Raw genomic sequence first — 18,607 nt, 5'->3', positions numbered from 1 at the left:
ATAAAGGAGGAGACTGAGGCCTAAAGAAGGGAAGTAGCTTGCCTAATATCTCATCTTATTGTTGTTCAGTCTCTTCTGTTCTATCTGACTCTCTGTTGGCCCTGTTTTGGAATTTTTTTTTTTTTTTGGCAAAGACACTGGAATGGTTTGCCATTTCCTTCTCCAGCTCATTTTACATATGAGGAAACTGAGTCAAAAAGGGACTTGCCAAAGGTCACCCAGCTGGTCACTGAGACATGATTTGAATTCAAGTCCAGGGCAGCTAGGTGATGCAGTGAAAAAAAACTCTGGGCCTGGAGTCAGGAGGACCTGAGTTCAAATCTGACCTCTGACACTGACTAGCTTTGTGACCTGAACAAGTCACTTATAAAATAAGCTGGAGAAGGAAACGGCAAACCACTCCAGTGTCTTTGCCAACAAAAACCCAAAACAGGATCACAGACATTTAGGTAAAACTGAAATGACTGAACAAGAATGTCCCGACTCCAGGCCCAGTGCTCTATCTACTGCACCACCTAGCTGCCCAGTGTCTCAGAGGAATTAAAATTCTGACTAAATCTGACCCTCTTCCAGAGTGCTTTCCCACTTAGTTCTTTCGCTATACCTTAGTTAGGGACCTAGGGTCCCTCAGAAAGTCCCCTAGTGAATCTGAGCGCGCTGAGAACTTAGGAGAGTATGAGTAGAGACGCCCTTCCTCACTTTATTGACTGAAGGCTTTTTGTTTCTTCAGGGCTTTTTGGTCATTGCCACCGATGTCCAGTATGGAGCCTGAACCAGGTCTGCTGCCTGCTCTGGAAGACCCTTCCTCAAGTGGCCCCAACCTGTGCCTCTATGCAAGTTGGGCTGTCCCTGGCCCCCTTCCTCTTTTGTAGGGTGTCTGCTTCCTACAGAAGCCAGCTTTCAGGGCTGGAGGTAGAAGAGGGTGTGGGGGCCTCAGGCTCTACTCCAGGCAGTTCCTTATTGGGAGTTCATGCCCTTAGTTATCTATCACTGCTGTTCTTGGGAATAAATATCTCACTAAACTGCTGTTCTCCTTGGACTCTTTTTTGTATTTAAATTGGTTTTATTACTATTTTTTAATTATTTTGGGGGGGGCAATGAGGGTTAAGTGACTTGCCCAGGGTCACACAGCTAGTAAGTGTCAAGTGTCTGAGGCCAGATTTGAACTCAGGTCCTCCTGAATCCAGGGCCAGTGCTTTATCCACTGCACCACCTAGATGCCCCTGGGCTCTTAATTTAAACTCTAAAGGGGCCACTGTGATACAAGGAGCCTGGAACAGGACAATCTGGAATGCCCATGGCCCTCTGAGCCTGAAGAGGACTTTGGGTCCATACTTGGAACAGCAACTATCAGTCAATCAGCAGGTATATAAAGCATCTCTTGCATGCCCCGCTCTAATAATATGTCAAATCAAGGATATGAAAAAGCCTAAGACCCAGCTCAAATGCCATTTCTGCCATGAAGCCTTCCTTGATTCTCCCAACCCAAAGTGATACCTTTCCATAGTTCTTTGTCCTTCTAAGCACAGCAATCTTCTCAGTGCTCTCGTAAGTCTGTGTCCCTGACCCATTCCTCTTCCTTTCCTCTAGATTATCCCTTAGTGATTTCATCTACTCCTATAACTTCAATTATCACCTCTAGGAAGATAATTATTTTTCTTTCTTTTCTTTTTCTTTTTTTTGGTGAGGCACTTGGGGTTAAATGACTTGCCCAGGGTCACACAGCTAGTAAGTATTAAGTGTCTGAGGCCAGATTTGAACTCAGGTCCTCCTGACTCCAGGGCCAGTGCTCTATCCACTGCACCACCTAGCTGCCCCTTAGGAAGATAATTCTTTATCCAAGAACCACTCCCCTGAGCTCGAGTCCTGTATCCCCATCTGAATTCCCTTGGAAGGCCTGCCAGTATCATACCCAAGATATTCAAGCTGGAACTCATTATACTGCCCCCCCAACCCACCCTTCCTTCTAACTTACCTATTTTTTTTATTTTTTATTTTTTGCGGGGAAATGAGGGTGAAGTGATTTGCTCAGGGTCACATGACTAGTGTCAAGTGTCTGAGGCTGTATTTGAACTCAGATCCTCCTGAATCCAGGGCCGGTGCTTTATCCACAGCACCACCTAGCTGCTCCCTCCTTTTACCTTTCTGACCGATGCTTTTCAGTATCCTTTGCTGGATCATCATTCATGTTCCATCTCCTATAGGCAACTAGGTAGAACAGGGAATAGAACAGAATCAGGAAGTGGTTGGCAAGTTGTTTTTCAGTCACATCCAATTCTCCATGACCCCATTTATAATTTTGTTGGCAAAGATACTGGAACGATTTGCCATTTCTTTCTCCAGCTCATTTTACAGATGAGGAAACTGAGGAAACAGGGTAAAGTGACTTACCCAGGGTGACACAGCTAGCAAAGATCTGAGACTAGATTTAAACTCATGAAGATGAATCTTCCTGATTCCAAGCCTACCACTTCGCTACCTAGCTGTCCAGAGTCAGGAAGATCTCAGTTCAAATCCTGCCTCAGACACTAGCTAGATGACCTTAGGTAAGTCATTTAACCTCTATCAAGTCAGTTTTCTCATCTGTGAAATGGGGTTAATAATAGGGTTGCTGTGAGGATAAAATGAAATGCTATTTGTAAATCATTTTACAAACCTTAAAGTGCCATACAAATACTATCATTATTATCATCTCCTTTGGGTAAGTACACTCTAGAAACCAGTCCTAGGTCCTTCTCTCTCATCAACTTTCATGAGTTCAATTATCATCTTTATGCAAATGTATCTCACATCTACATATCCAGAAGTCATCTGTCTCCAGAGCTGCCATACTGTTATCAGCAACTGCCTGGATGTTCCACAGGCATCTCAAATTCAATGCTGCTTCAGAATAAACTCATTATTCTCCCCAACTCCCTAAACACCCCTTCTCCTAACTTCTTTATTTCTGTTGAGAACAATACCATCTAACCAGGCATTTAGGTTTTTTTGTTTTGTTTTTGTTTGTTTTGTTTTGCTTTTTGCAGGGCAATGGGGATTAAATGACTTGCCCAGGGTCACACAGCTAGTATATGTCAAGTGCCTGAGGCCGGATTTGAACTCAGGTACTCCTGAATCCAGGGCTGGTACTTTATCCACTGAGCCACCTAGCTGCCCCAGGCATTTAGGTTTGAAAATTTGAGGTCTTGTTCAAACTCGCTTATTCATTTCCCTTCTAATTTTTATTATATTAGATTTGTTTGTGCAAAAACTTAAAAATTTTTATACAATCACAATTGTTCATTTTATCTATTTTTATCTCTTTATTACTTGTTTAGTCATGAACTCTTTCCTCATACAGACATAAGAAAAGTATTTTTTCCTTGCTCCTTTACTTTGTTTATTATATGACCTTTTATTTCTAGGTCATATATCCATTTTGAGTTTATTGTGGTGTGTGATGTTAGATATTGGTCTAAATTTAATTTCTGCGAGACTGCTCTCTAGTTTTTCCAGCAGTTTTCGTCAACTAGTGAGTCCTTACCTCAATAAATAGGGGTATATATTATTTTTCTCCCAGTAGAAAGTTAGTACATTTAGGCCTGTCACTTGTATCTCCCTTTGCAACATCTTTCCCATTTGTTACCTCCTTTTTTACTCCAAGTGCTACTCCCTAGTTCATGTCCTTTCTCCTCCTCCCTGGTTGTCCTGCTTCCAGATTCCCCTTTCTTGTTTTTTTAAATTAAATTTAATTTTTTTAAGATTCCCCATTCTTTAGTCCATCTTTCACACAACTGCCAAAGATCTTTCTAAGATACAACTCTGAACAACTGTTTACATTTCTTTGTGTATTTAAGTTCTATTTTGTCTAACAGATCTTTGAACATAATCCCGCCTTATTCCTTCTCTAGATTTACCTTAATAGCCATAATTAGTTTAAATAGCACTTTAACACTTGAAAAATGCTTTCTATATTATCTCATTCAAACCTCAAAACAACCCAGTGAGGTAAGTGTCATTATCACCACCATTTTACAGATGAGGAAACTGAGGCAAAGAAGGGTTAAGTAATTTACCCAGAGTCAAATAGCTGAGACAAAATGTGAACCCAAGTCTTTCCAATTCTAAGTCTAGCACTCCACTATACCATAGCTGCTTCCTCTCATGTCTGCTCAGCTGCCTTGGGAGGAGACAACACAATTCAAAAGTATATTAAGTTTGGGGACAACTAGGTGGTACAGTGGACAAAGCACCACACTGGATTCAGGAGGACCTGAGTTCAAATATGACCTCAGACACTTGATGCTTACCAGCTGTGTGACCCATGGCAAATCACTTAACCCTCATACCACCGGAAGAAGAAGAAGAAGGAGGAGGAGGAGGAGGAGAAGGAGGAGGAGAAGAAGAAGTTCTAGGCACCATGTTCTCTATGGGAAATAAACAGATTGAAAAAAATATAACCTTTGCCCTTAGGGAACTTACAATCTAATAGTAAAATAAGTGTTCTGTAAATTTAAATGGAATCTCTCATAACTGCTGAGTACCCGGACACACAGTAGAGGTCAATTAATACTTCAAAGATCTGTGGTTTCACAGGGGTGAGTAACCTTCTCCACTCCTTACAACCTAGTCTCAGTGAGTTGTTATAGCTGAAAAAATTCATTACCCAGTAGCCAACAAAATGTTGAGCTTCTCTAAACTTAGTCCGGTCCTTGAATGACAGACACATAGTCTACCCTGGTTAAGATTTAAAGTCTTTCCAGTTTGATAAGACCTGACCAGGCTTGTGCTTGACAGACATGTTCTTTAGGAACCCAGGACCTTATGGTAAAAAAAAAAAAAAATGACTAAAATATCCATATACTTTGACCCAGGCACATAACCTAAGGAGGTCAGAGGTAGAAGTACCATATATGACAAAATATTCATTCAACAAGAAGCATCTATTAAGTGCATTATTATTAAGTGCTTATTATGCACTGTGCCTAGTATAGGGAATATGAATATAAACAAGAAGAAAAACAGCCTCTACTCTTTATTTACTTGGTTTTTTTGTTTGTTTATTTATTTATTTGTGGGGCAATGGGGGTTAAGTGACTTGCCCAGGGTCACACAGCTAGTAAGTGTCTAGTGTCTGAGGCTGGATTTGAACTCAGGTCCTCCTGAATCCAGGGCCGGTGCTTTATCTACTGTGCCACCTAGCTGCCCCCAGTATCACCTTTTATGTCTAAATCATGTACCCATTTTGATCTTATTTTAGTATAAGGTGTTGTTGGTCTATGCCTAATTTCTGCCATACTATCTTCCAGTTTTCCCAGCAATTTTTGTCAAATACTGAGTTCCTATCCCAGAAGCTGGAATCTTTGGGTTTGTCAAACAGTATATTACTAAAGTCATTTACTGCTGTGTCTCCTGTGCCTGACCTATTCCATTGATCCACCACTCTATTTCTTAGCCAGTACCAAATAGTTTTGATGACTACCGCTTTATAGTAAAACTTCAGATTTGGTACAGCTAGCCCATCTTCCTGTGCATTTTTTTCATTAGTTCCCTTGATATTCTTGACTTTTTGTTTTTCCAGATGAATGTTGTTATTATTTTTTCTAGCTCTATAAAATAATTTAAGGTAGTTTGATTGGTATGGCACTGAAAAAGTAAATTAATTTAGGTAGAATTGGTCATTTTTATTATATTAGCTCAGCCTATCCAAGAGCAATTGATAATTTTCCAATTATTTAGATATGATTTGATTTGTGTGAAAAGTGTTTTGTAATTGTGTTCACAGAGTTCCTGGGTTTGTCTTGGCAAGTAGACTCCCGAGTATTTTATATTGTCTTTATTTATTTATTTAGGTGAGGCAATTGGGGTTAAGTGACTTGCCCAGGGTCACACAGCTAGTAAGTGTCAAGGGTCTGAGGCTGGATCTGAACTCAGGTACTCCTGAACCCAGGGCCAGTGCTCTATCCACTGCGCCACCTAGCTGCCCCCTATTGTCTTTACTTTAAATGGAATTTCTCTTTCTATCTCTTGCTGCTGGACTTTGTTGGTCATGTATAGAAATGCTAATGATTTATGTGGATTTATTTTATATCCTGCAACTTTGCTGAAGTTGTTAATTGTTTCAAGTAAATTTTTAGTTGATTCTCTAGGATTCTCTAAGTATACCATCATATCATCTGCAAAGAGTGATAGTTTTGTTTCCTCCTTGCCTATTCTAATTCTTTTAATTCCTTTTTCTTCTCTTATTGCTAACGCTAACATTTCTAGTACAATATTAAATAACAGAGGTGATAATGGACAACCTTGTTTCACCCCTGATCTTATTGGGAATGCCTCTAATTTATCTTCATTACATAAAATGCTTGCTGAGGTTTTAGGTAGATTCTTTTTTTTTTTTTTTTTAAGTGAGGCAATTGGGGTTAAGTGACTTGCCCAGGGTCACACAGCTAGTAAGTGTTAAGTGTCTGAGGCCGCATTTGAACTCAGGTCCTCCTGAATCCAGGGCCGGTGCTCTATCCACTGCGCCACCTAGCTGCCCCAGTTTTAGGTAGATTCTGCTTATTATTTTAAGGAAAGCTCCTATGCTCACTAGTGTTTTTATTAGAAATGGGTGCTGTATTTTGTCAAAAGCTTTCTCTGCATCTATTGAGATAATCATATAATTTTGGTTAGCGAAATGGATAATTTTGATTACATTAAATTAAAAAGGTTTTGCACAAACAAAACCAAGGCAACCAAGATAAGAAGGAAAGCAGAAAGATGGGAAACTATTTTTACAGCCAGGGTTTCTGATAAAGGCCTCATCTCTCAGATACATAGAAAACTGAATCAAATTTATAAGAATACAAGTCATTGCCCAATTGAGACATGGTCAAAGGATATGGACAGGCAGTTTTCAAATGAAGAAATTAAAGCTATCTATAGTCATATGAAAAAATGTTCTCAATCACTATTGATTAGATAAATGCAAATTAAAACAACTCTGTGGTACTACTTCATGGCTATCAGATTGGTTAATATGACAAAAAAGGAAAATGATAAATGTTGGAGAAGATGTGGGAAAATTGGAACACCAATGCATTATTGGTGGAGTTGTGAATTGATCCAACCATTCTGGAAGAACAATTTGGAACTATGCCCAAAGGGCAATAAAACTTGCATACCCTTTGACCAAGCAATACCACCACTAGGTCTGTATCCCAAAGAGATCATAAAAAAGGGAAAAGGACCTATATGTACAAAAATATTTATAGCTGCTCTTTTTGTGGTGGTAAAGAATTGGAAATTGAGGGGACGTCCATCAATTGGGGAATGACTGAACAAGTTGTGGTATATGATTGTATTGGACTTACAGTACTAGTATGCTGTAAAAATGATGAGCAGGCAGATTTCAGAAAAACCTGAAAAGACTTACATAAACTAAAGCTGAGTGAAGTGAGCAGAACCAAGAGAACATTGAACAGGGTAACAGCAACATTGTGTGATGATCAGCTGTGATAGACTTAGCTCTTCTCAGCAATACAATGATCCAAGACAATTCCAAAAGACTTAAGATGGAAAATGCTCTCCACACCCAGAGAAAGAACTATGGAGACTGAATGAAGATTGAGGCATGCTGTTTTCACTTTTTTGGTTGTTGTTTTTTTTCCTTGTGGTTTTTTCCCTCTTGTTCTGATTCTTCTTTCACAACATGACTAATGTGGAAATATGTTTGACATGATGATAACTTATAACCTATATCAGACTGCTTGCTGTCTTGGGGAGGTTCTACATCCTCAGGCCCCTTCCTGCTCTAACATTCTGTCTTAAGACCCCCTTCCAATGCTAATATTCTATGATCTAAGGGCCCTTTGAATGCGAACATTCTATGCTCAAGACCCTTTTTCTACTCTAATATTCTGTGTTCTGTGATCCCTTCTAGTTCTGAAATTCTGTAAAGTCTGCTATAGCTTTATCCCAGATCCACAAGGAACTTGGCTCCTCCCCTCCCCAAACTCTACTCTTAGTATACTGGGGGCTGGGGGTGGGGAAGTGCTTACAGGCCTAGGAAGAGTGGGTAGGAGATGTGTACTGACCCCTACTCCTGCCTCTGAACATCTCTTCAAATCTCTGTCACTCCCACAGCCCCTGCCCCAGGCTTGTTCCCACGTGGGGGAGGGATGGGAAGCTGCAGTCAGAGTGGAGTCTTGGGACTTGTCCCTGACACAGAGGAGTGGGAGGATTGGGGGGGGGAAAGAGGTTGGGCTCTAGCTCTTGTTCTACCCGCCCCTAGGAGCAGCTGTTCTCCACCTCTATCTCTCTCTGGGAGAGTAAGCTGAGTCGTCCTGCCCTGATGTTACCAGTGGTGAGTTCAGAGGCCAGCTATGCCCAACTTGGGGGGGGGTGAGGAGAAAGGGGGAAAGAGGTGGAAAGGGATACCAGCTATCTGATGCCAGGATGGAGAGAGGTCTTAGGGTGATGGGAATTATGGGTTTCTTTTCTCTAAATAAGGTGGCTAACCTTTTCCTGTTTCCAGTTGTTAAGAACTGTTCCTAGCACCCAGATACGGGGATCCTCTCCCAGTCCCCTCTTTCTGTCTACAGATGTGGGCACTCCACTTCGAACCCCAGAAGTCACAGATGTGGTAGCTCATCCCAAACCCCCCCAAGTATAGGGAGCCCTTTTTGTCCCCTTTTGAGAAGCCCTGTGGGATGAAGAGAGCGTGGAAATGGTTTGGGTTTGGGTTTGGGCAAGCCTCAGAGCTTTTCTCAGGGTACCAGGATGTGTGTGTGTGTGTGTGTGTGTGTGTGTGTGTGTGTGATGTGAAAAGAACTGCTGATAAACCCAATAAATGCCCCTCTCCCTTCCTTGGTTTCATTGAGCACGTAAGCTGACAATTACTAAGGACCTGCAGATCCAGAGACAGAACAGATGCTGGGAGCTCAGTGGTGGGGGGAAGGGTCATGAGTGATAACTGGATCTGGGAGTTGAGCAGCCAGGCCCAACATCCCATACTCAAAACATAGTCCAGATGGGAGTCAGATCCCTAGAATAATATTAGCGATTATAAGGGCAAACCTTCCGGTTTAATTCTCTCTTTTTAGAGAGGCCCAGAATGCAGAAAGGACTTGTCCAAGATCACATGAGTTAGTGGCACTGAACATTCGGTCCCATGTGCTCCCCATCACACCTGGCTACCTCAAATACTCCCCCTGGAGTTAGGTCTCTACCTGTTTCAAAGAGGGGAAACTGAGACCAAGAAAAAGGGTCTTAAGAACCAATATATAGAAAACCTTGTGTCAAATTTAAGAATTCAAGGGCAAATTTGGTGGGAGAGGCAATTAGGTAGTTTTAGCTCTTGGAAGGAGTTTGGGATGGGATGAGGGGCCTCTCCCCCACAAAGATTTCTTTGGCCAGCAGAGGGTAAAAGCAGAAGCAGAGAACGGTGGGCTGTCCCCAGAAGGTATGGCAGGTGCATGGAGTATCTGGGCTTCAGAGTGGATTTTCATAAGCTCAGAGCCCGGCTGCTCCTTCCCCAAGGTCCCAGATAGAAGAGCATTCCCATTGTGGGGAGGGGTGCCTCTTCTCAGGTGTGTCTACATGGGAGGAAGTCCTGGAGTAGGCCTTCCTAGGCCTGTGTCTCCTCCTTTACCCCCTACACTTCCTTCCCACAGATGCGCTCTCTGCCCTACTCTCCCTGGATCGCTTTGATGAGGAGAGGAGTCATGGGGGTCCAAAGCATCCGGCAGGCCCACGGTTCAGGAGGTACTGGTAAGGGCCACACCAGCCATCCCAGGGATGGTACCCAGGGCCCCGAGTTTCCCAAGAACTGACCTGGCATGGGGGAGGGGCAATGAAGAGGAAGGGATAGATTTAAAGGGATAGGTGGGGGATAGAATAAGAAGACAGCATTCAGGGACAGTTTGACAAATAAGTTTGAGGTAACGCAGTTGAGGCCAAGTCTGTCTGGAGCCTTTCAGACCTCACTCCCATCCTCTATCCCTTCTCTCTATTCCTCCTCCCCCCTCCCCCCTCCCCATGGGGCCCCTAAGGCAGAGGAGCTCAGTTCCCAGGCCCATGCACACAGGAAATGGATGTCGCTGTGCAGCTGGGCTCTGGGAAGGGTCAATCTCAGCTATCTTGATCTTCTTTGCACCCAGATGTCTTGGCCACCATCTTGGCTGCAGGGTCATGCCAAGTCCCTGGGTCTGAGCTTCTGGGAATTGCAATCAGCTTATCACCTGCTTCCAGCATTTAGTACAATGCCTGACACCTTGTAGGCACTTGACAAATACATGCTTGTTGACTTGACTTACCCAGGAGAGGGGCATCTGGGGTTGGCACAGCCCAGATTTGGACTGAAGGGAGGTGGCCTTTGAGCACACAGGGGTGAGCCAAGAAGATGGAGCCTGAGTCCTTTTTCCTGGGACTCAGTCGGGGGGAGGAGACACCCTTCTGGTTGTCATTCTCCACATCCATGAATGAATAAGAAGAGGGGGGTTCATGGGAGCCGGATGTCTTCAGTCAGACAGAAGGAAAATCGTGCTTATTCTCAGAAGTGTTGGATGACTGAGATCATGGAGCATTTCTCCCAGAGAGGATAGAGAGAGCAGGACTCAGTCCTGAAGGGTACAGGTATTTCCTGAAGGCAGAACCCTAGATTGTATGAGCTCTCAATGCTGAAGCATCCACACAGGGTATGGAGCTGACATGTCTCTGGGGCATCTCTGAGATCAACCAACAGGTAGGGCTGATTCTCTCCTTTTCTCAGAATCTCTTTTATCATACACTGACTCAAGCAAGCATTGATTAAGCACTCATGTGCAGGGTACTGTAAAAAGTGAAACATTTCTCCCCTTAAGGAGCTAACTTTCCAGTGGGGTAGACAACATGGGCATACATCACATGGTAACCTCAGGGGGAGAAGCCCAAGCAGTTGAAGGAACTAGGAAAGGCCTCATGCAGAAAATGGCATTTGAGATGAATCTTGAAGGAAACCAGAGATCCCAAAGGGTGGAGGTGAGGAGGGGCTGTCTTCCAGGCATGGGAGACACCTGGAGCAAAGGCTGGGAGACAAGAGATGGAGGGCTGTGGGTGAGGAACAGAAAAAAGGCCAGTTGATCTGCTAAACAGAATATAAGACTTGGAAGGGATCTTAGAGATCATTTAGTCCAATTACTTCATTGTACAAATGGGGCCCAGGGAAGTGATTTCTCCAAGGTCACATTGCAAATTAGTAACAGAAACAGGCCTAGAGGCCAGAGATCCTGACTCCTAGGCACTTCTTCTATTGTACTACACCATCTTTTTTTTTCTTTTTCTTTTTTTTTTTTTTGTGGGGCAATGGGGGTTAAGTGACTTGTCCAGGGTCATACAGCTAGTAAGTGTCAAGTGTCTGAGGTCGAATTTGAACTCAGGTCCTCCTGAATCCAGGGCCGGTGCTTTATCCACTGCGCCACCTAGCTGCCTGTACTATACCATCTTTTGAGAAAGATTTGCTGAGCACCGATGGTGTCCTGGGTTCCATGGACAATAATGATAATAATAAAAAATGTTTTTTAAAAGCTCTCTTTTCTACACTGCTTCCCAGTTTGCAAAGCCCTTTCCTCAGCACAACCACCAGCGCCACTAGCTTGGGGAGAGATGTTAGTACCAATTGTCCTTACTAGACCTTAGTAAATACACAATTCTAAAATTCTAAAAGCTAAGAAGTCTGCCTGACTAATTGATATCGACTGCTAATCATGGGTGAGAGCTCTTGATCCATATCAAGAGTGAATGTCTGGGGGCAGGTAGATGGTGCAGTGGATAGAGCACTGGCCCTGGACTCAGGAGTACCTGAGTTCAAATCCGGCCTTAGACACTTAACACTTACTAGCTGTGTGACCCTGGGCAAGTCACTTAACCCCAACTGCCTCACTAAAAAAAAAAAAAAGAAAAAGAAAAAGAAAAAAGAGTGAATGTCTGGGGGCAGCTAGGTGGCACAGTGGATAAAGCACCGGGCCTGGATTCAGGAGGACCTGAGTTCAAATCCAGCCTCAAACATTTGACACTTACTAGCTGTGTGACCCTGGGCAAGTCACTTAACTCTCACTGCCCTGGGGGAAAAAAAAGGAGTGAGGTTATTTGATGGAGAGTAAAGGAAAGATCAGCCCTGATGTCAGTAGCCCAATGTCCAAGTTCTGGATCAGATAATTAATTACCAGCTGTGTGACTCTGGGTATCTGTTTTCTCATATGGAAAATGGGTATGCTCTATGGGTATGCTCTACCTCCTTTTCAGAGTTGTTGGGAGGAACATGCCTTGCAAACTGTAAAGTGATATAGAAACATGAATTATCAGTATTGTTATGTGTGTGGTACAAAGTGTGAGGATGGTAGGAATGAAAGGATTCTATAGACCTGGGGCTGTCAACGAAGGCTTTCTGGATGGGAGAGTTGGGACATGAGGGAAGCAGGAGGAGAAGGATCATAAGATTCATAGCCTGGAACATAGAATATAGAAAGTCAGAGATGAAAGGGATCTTAGAACATGGAACGTCAGAGCTGGACAGGACCTTACAACACAGAATGTCAAAGCTGAAAGGGACCTTAGGACATTCAACATTAGAACTAGGAGAAACCTTAGAATATAGAATGTCAGACCTAAAAGGGACCTTAGAACATAGAATGTTAGAATTGGACAGAACCTTAGAACACAGAATGTTAAAGCTGAAAGGGGCCTTAGAATTTAAACAATGTTAGAGCTGGAAGGGACCTTAAAGACTTTCTAGTCTAGACCACTGAGAGATCATATGATCGATTGATTGAGTCATTCATTTTTCTATCTGTCTGTCTGCCTATTTATTTATTTGTCTGTTCATTCATTCATTCATTCATTTATTATTAATTAATTAATTTTGAGACCATATGATTTAGTAGAAAGCACCATGGACAGTATCAGGCAAAATACAGTGAGATAAAGTTCTGGTTTTATTGAAACATAAGCAAGATATTTCAGTCTCTCAGAGTCTCCGTATTTTCATCTGTATAATTGGGACAGTAAATATGTGCATTCTTTCTCTAGCACACAAGATTGCTGTGAGGAAGGCATTCTGTAAACCTCCAAGTGCTATAGAAATGCTGGTGCAAATATTGGTGCAAAGCACTCCTCGTGTTATAGATGAGACTAAAACTAAGATGGGTGTTCTGAACCAAGATGAGGAGGGAGGAGTGGGTTGGGGGGCAAGAAGGAGATGGGAGAGACAGGGCAGGAGATGCAAGGGGTAGAATGATCGTGGGTCTCTTTCTGGGGGAGCCAATACTATGGATAGAAGGAGAGGAGGGCTCTGAGTCCTATTGCTCCCAGAACTGAGGCTCTGGGAGGGGATGGGGTGTCTGTGGAAGGGAAAGCTGGGGCAGGCTCCCCTCCAGCTCAGCTTCCTTGCGGCCCTAGCCTGTAGCCAGAAGATGCCTCCCTATACAAACTACCACGCAGAGCGCAATTACCCCATGCCGGATGAGCCCTTCTGTAGTGAGCTGAGTCCCCAGCAGCGGGCACTGAAGGAAAAGGAAAAAGGGCCGTGGAAGAAGCTTACAGATGCTGAGAAAGTGGCCCGTAAGTTCTTAGGAGGGAGGGCATGTGAGAGGGTGGGATCTGCTGGCAGGGGTGGGAGGGGAGTGAGAGCAGAACAGGGCCGAGAAAGGTGGAGGTATTGGCCTAGAGCTGAATATGGTGCGGGGTCCAGAAGCCTCAGTCTCCCTTTTTGGTCAAACTCACCAATGGCACAGGAGAGTGTGAGTTGGCAGAGATTAGGAGGGGGCTGGATAGCAGCTCTTCTCTGAATACATGAAGCTGGAGCTCATCTTGAGACAGAAGGGAAAAATTGCATTCCCCCCTCGGGACGAAGGGAGTAGTAGTGGTGTATAGCAGTGTGGAAATGGGCAATACTAGGAGACAGATACCAGGAGTCATGCAAAGAAGGAGCTCAGTTAGAATTCTGCATCAGCCACTTAATACCTGTGTAAACTTGGGACAAGTTACTTTCCCTCATTGGGGCCTCAGTTTCTTCCTGGAAAATAATGAAGTGGGGTGAGGTGGATTAGATGGTTCCTAAGGTCCTATCTGTTCACAGAAACATTCCAGAATAATAATAGTCCTCATTTTCTGGAACTCTAAGGCTTACCAAATACCTTCCTTACAACAAAAGGGATGAGGTAGGAAACTCAAGTACTATTTTAGCCACATTACAAGGGAGGAATCGAGGCCCAGGAGGGAAGTGCTTTGCCTAAGGTCACATAGCTACAAGTGTCAGAAATGGGCCGTCACATTCTTTTCATTACCCCATTACTACCACTGTTCATTATAGGATTATAGATTTAGAACTGGGTAGGACCCGAGAGGCCATCCAGTCTAACCCCTGTTAAGGGCTAAAATTGTAGCTAGTCTGTTTAAAATATCTAATGAGTGGTCGCCAATAAATTATAAGCTTTAGCAAGAGTTAGACTTTTAAGCATTTATTAAGGAGAATAAGAGTTTGGTAAAGAGAGAAGAAAAGGCCTAGATTCCTATCTATTAAAGGGAGAGCACATTTCTAGCTCCGCTCTCCACCAGAGTCCCAAGGAAAGAGCCTGAGACCAAGCGCCAGTCTCTTCCTTCCTCCTCCCACTCGCCCGCGTCACTTCCTGATGCCAAAGAAAAGACTCCTGGTCTTGCCCTCAAAGACCTTCGTTTCATGGGCGGAACTCTTCTACAGTAAGTCTCCAGCAGGTGGCGTCATTCCAATCCTTACACCCCCTCGTTGTTTTTTTTTTTTTGTTGTTTTTTTTAGTGAGGCAGTTGGGGTTAAGTGACTTGCCCAGGGTCACACAGCTAGTAAGTGTTAAGTGTCTAAGGCCGGATTTGAACTCAGGTACTCCTGAGTCCAGGGCCGGTGCTCTATCCACTGTGCCATCTAGCTGCCCCTTAACCCCCTCATTTTACAGATGAGGAAATTGAGGCCCAGAGAGGATATGACTTTCCCAAGGCCACTAGTTCAGCTGGAATTCAAGCTGAAGTCCTCCTCTGACTCCAGTCATCTTTCCTCTGTACTCTCACTCCAGAATGGCTACCCGGACCCAGCCCTGTGTATCTGCAAGGATACAGAGTTAGTCCTTGCCATCAGAGAGGAGACAGAAGAAGAGAACTAGAAATTAGGACATTTATACTTAGGACTGAATGAGAAGGTACAGGCAGTGACAGCATAGGAGCTACCGGGAAGGACAGGTCCTCCTGGGCTTGGATAGTCAGGGACGGCTTCTCAGAAGAAGCAGGCTGTAAGCCTTTAAGGGTGTGGAGGATTTGAAGGTAAAGAGGGAAGAAGTAGAACACAGCATGTTTGAGGGACTGAGAAAACTGGTAGAGCAGAAGACAGGCAGAGGTACCTACCCAGCCCCCCATAATTCAGAGAAGTGGAGAATGGAAGAGGCTTCCAGACTTCCACCACCCTGGCCATGGGTTAGAAGATTGGCCCTTGGGATATCCAGAACCCTGAGGACCCCCCCTTACTTACCCCATTGGTCCCAGTTTATCGAATGCAGTTCCATCAGACCTTTGCAGAGATGAACCGACCATCCAATGAATGGAAGACGGTGTTGGGGGGAGTCTTCTTTTTCTTTGGCTTCACTGGACTCCTGATATGGTGGCAGCGGCTATATGGTGAGTGGCTGGTTAGACAGGGACTCGGCCTGGGGAGTTTTTCCTTCCTCATCACCTACCCAGATCCCACACTTTCTGGGACTTTCTTTCAGGCCAGCAAGTAAGGCATTAGCTATGTGGAAGTTTTGGTCAGTGTATCTAAAGCCCCAGATTAATATAAATGGGGTTGGGAGAGGGTCATCTTTGAAAATAGGGATTTATTCTTAGACATCAAAAGTATTTTACAAGGGCCTCAACTGTTCCCTTCCCCTTGCCCAGAAAGCAGTTTAATACTCAGGGTATAGGATTTAGAGGTGGGTGAATAAGTCATAGGTTCACAGCATCAATGGAAGAGTTCTTAGAACACAGAATGTCAGACAGAAAGGACCTTAGGAAGAAAGAGAACACTCATTTATTAAATGCCTACTGTATAAGGCAGCCCTAGGCTTCCGTGTGGAACAAATATTATTTCATATGATCCTCATAACTCTTGAGTCAATCACTATTGTTACCCCCATTTTACAATGGAGGAAACTGAGATAAAGGTGAAATGATTTCCCCAGGGTCACAGAGTTAAGTGCCTGAGGCTGAATTTGAACTAAGGTCTTCCTGACTCTAGGCCCAGAACTCTCTCCACTATGTCACCTCAATGCCACCTTTTCAAGTATGAGGGCTCTTTTTTAATTTCCCAAAGTGTCACAGATCACCACATGATAGCAACTGTACTTAGTGCCCATACATGGTCAAAAAAGCATAATATAGAAATCAGTAGCAGTCTAAATGAATTTGTATTTTTGTTAAATGTCACCTAGTCATTTAGAATTGTTTGAGATATTCAGCCTACAGATGGCATCTTCATCATTTATGTATTTGCAGACCCCCTGCAGTAACTCCAATTACCACCAATGATGGGGAAACCACACTGCCTTTGAACATAGAATACCCATACTGGAGAGAACCTTATAACAGAATGTTAAAGCCAGCAGGTGTCATAGTTAGTGGTAGAGTCAGGAGTAGAACCCAGGTTTCTGAACCCCCAGCCCTACTACTCTTTTCTTCTCGTGGTAATGAGAGAGGAAAATGTTCTGGAAACACACGTCTGGTGAGGGAGCTGAAAAGGAAGCGGCAGGCAGATGTCAGACCCCCATCTTACTCCTAACCCCATTCCAAGTTGAGCCTGGAACTTTCTTGGAGAGCACTGAGGCCATTTCCCATCTCAGTCAACACTGTGAGGATGGTCCTGGCCTTAAAGTGGCTGAGATGAGGCTCAGGTAAGGATGGTCCCTAAGCAACAATACCAATCGCTCCTCCCCTTCACAGTATTTCCAGAGAAGCCAATCACCTTGTCTGAGGACTGGAAGTCGAAACAGTTGCAGCGGGTATTGGACATGAAGGGAAATCCAATTCAAGGCCTGACCTCTCGTTGGGATTATGTTCGGAAGGAATGGAAGAAGTGACGCCCCAGCCTGAACTGTCCTGGCTCATCCTTTCCAAGCCAACAGACCTGTCCACACCCAACCCCAGCCTTGGGACAGCTCTTACTGGATACTCCTCTCTATTCCCTCCACTCTCTTTTCTTTCCCTTCTTTTCCTCCATTTGCATCTCTTCCTGTATCCTTTTTTCCCCCAATAAAGAAATATCAAACGTGGTTCCTGGACTCCTTAGTGTAACGATTGGAATGACGGCACCTGCTGGATACTTACTGTAGAAGAGTTCTGCCCATGAAGCGAAGGTCTTTGAGGGCAAGACCAGGAGTCTTTTCTTTGGGAGGAAGTGACGCGGACTAGTGGGAGGAGGAAGGAAGAGACTGGCGCTGACTCTGGGGCTCTTTCCTGGGGACGCTGGCGGAGAAGGGAGCTAGAAATGTGCTCTCCCTTTAATAGATGGGAATCTAGGCCTTTCTCTCTTTACCAAATTCTTATTCTCCTTAATAAATGCTTAAAAGTCTAACTCTTGCTAAAGCTTATAATTTATTGGCGACCACTCATTAGATATTTTAGACAGTTTAGCTAGAATTTTAGCCCTTAACAGATGGCTAACCACGAAGAGGAAAGCTAAACCTCAGTCTTCTGATCTTCTGGTTGGGTAAGAAATTTCCCCTCCCTCTCCCTTTAACTGCTAAGTACTGGCATACTGGCTGTGTTTTCCCTTTAAATTTTTTCGAATGGACCTTTTAAACTCCCTAATTACCCTATTTTTGATTTTAGTCTGTCTAACCAGACAAATGGGAGATAAGATCATGTTAATGCTTTGTTTTTGTGGATTTTCTATTTTTATTTTTATTTTTGTTAAAAGAGCCAGTAACTTACTCACAGGAGGAAATATCTCTCCCTCTCCCAACCATGCTTTTTCAGAGAAACCTGAAGAGATTCCTGCTGCTTTTCCCAGTTCTAACAGTAATTGTTGCTTTAATTTTGCATGCCTGGAGGCAATGACCCACCCTCTAGAAGTTTTTAATCCCCTAGCACCTGGAGGCAAAGTGGGGGAAGAGGAATCCAGGCCTGAGTTCAAAATCAAGTCTGATTCAAATTGTGCTGGTCCCTCCCCTCCTCTCCAGACCCCACCCTCTACTCCTCCCATGGCCAAGCCCATTGCTTCCCCTGCCTGGGAAGTCCAGAGATCTGATGCGCATGCTCAACTTTCTCTAACTACATTTGCAGATTCAGGCTCAGCCCTTCCCCAGCCTGGCTGTGCTTCTGAGACAACCTTAGAAAACCCTTTAAATTCCAGATATGCTCGTTTTGTTGATAATTTTGCTAACCTGCTTTTGTCTTTCATTAGTAATCTTATAAAGCATTTGTATGGTGAAAAGACTGACAGACAATATAGAGGGGTTAAAGAAGAAAAATTTAAGCTGTATAAGAATGACAATCATCAACATAGTTCAAGACTCTGCTTCTTTTGCCATGGAAGGGTATATATTGTACAGAAATGTAGAAGTAAGGGGCAAGGTATTGATATGAGTGTTGGGGATTTTAGATATCAGAATCAAAA

At 43.7% G+C, this 18,607-nt stretch overlaps 2 protein-coding genes across 5 annotated transcripts in view; both read left to right on the top strand.

Annotated features, from left to right (window-relative positions):
• LOC122742574 (bactericidal permeability-increasing protein-like) overlaps positions 1 to 1,022 on the top strand; it is a 32,613-nt gene extending 31,591 nt beyond the window's left edge. For all 4 annotated transcript variants that reach the window (XM_043986884.1, XM_043986885.1, XM_043986883.1 and 1 more), the window contains exon 16: positions 731 to 1,022. In XM_043986884.1, the coding sequence (XP_043842819.1) occupies positions 731 to 772 (42 nt within the window). In that variant the 3' untranslated portion in view covers positions 773 to 1,022. The remainder of the gene's footprint in view (positions 1 to 730) is intronic.
• A 7,177-nt stretch (positions 1,023 to 8,199) lies between these two features.
• LOC122742896 lies at positions 8,200 to 17,328 on the top strand. The gene is made up of 5 exons (XM_043987471.1): positions 8,200 to 8,323; positions 9,633 to 9,729; positions 13,393 to 13,554; positions 15,502 to 15,633; positions 16,933 to 17,328. The coding sequence occupies exons 1-5, from the start codon at positions 8,312 to 8,314 to the stop codon at positions 17,067 to 17,069; spliced, it is 540 nt and encodes a 179-aa protein (XP_043843406.1). The 5' UTR covers positions 8,200 to 8,311; the 3' UTR covers positions 17,070 to 17,328.
• The last annotated feature ends 1,279 nt before the right edge of the window (positions 17,329 to 18,607 follow it).

Source organism: Dromiciops gliroides, chromosome 2 (genome assembly GCF_019393635.1).
Source record: "Dromiciops gliroides isolate mDroGli1 chromosome 2, mDroGli1.pri, whole genome shotgun sequence".
Taxonomy (NCBI): domain Eukaryota; kingdom Metazoa; phylum Chordata; class Mammalia; order Microbiotheria; family Microbiotheriidae; genus Dromiciops; species Dromiciops gliroides.
Note: the sequence above shows the minus strand (reverse complement) of the source record. Positions and strands in the feature narration are given on the sequence as shown.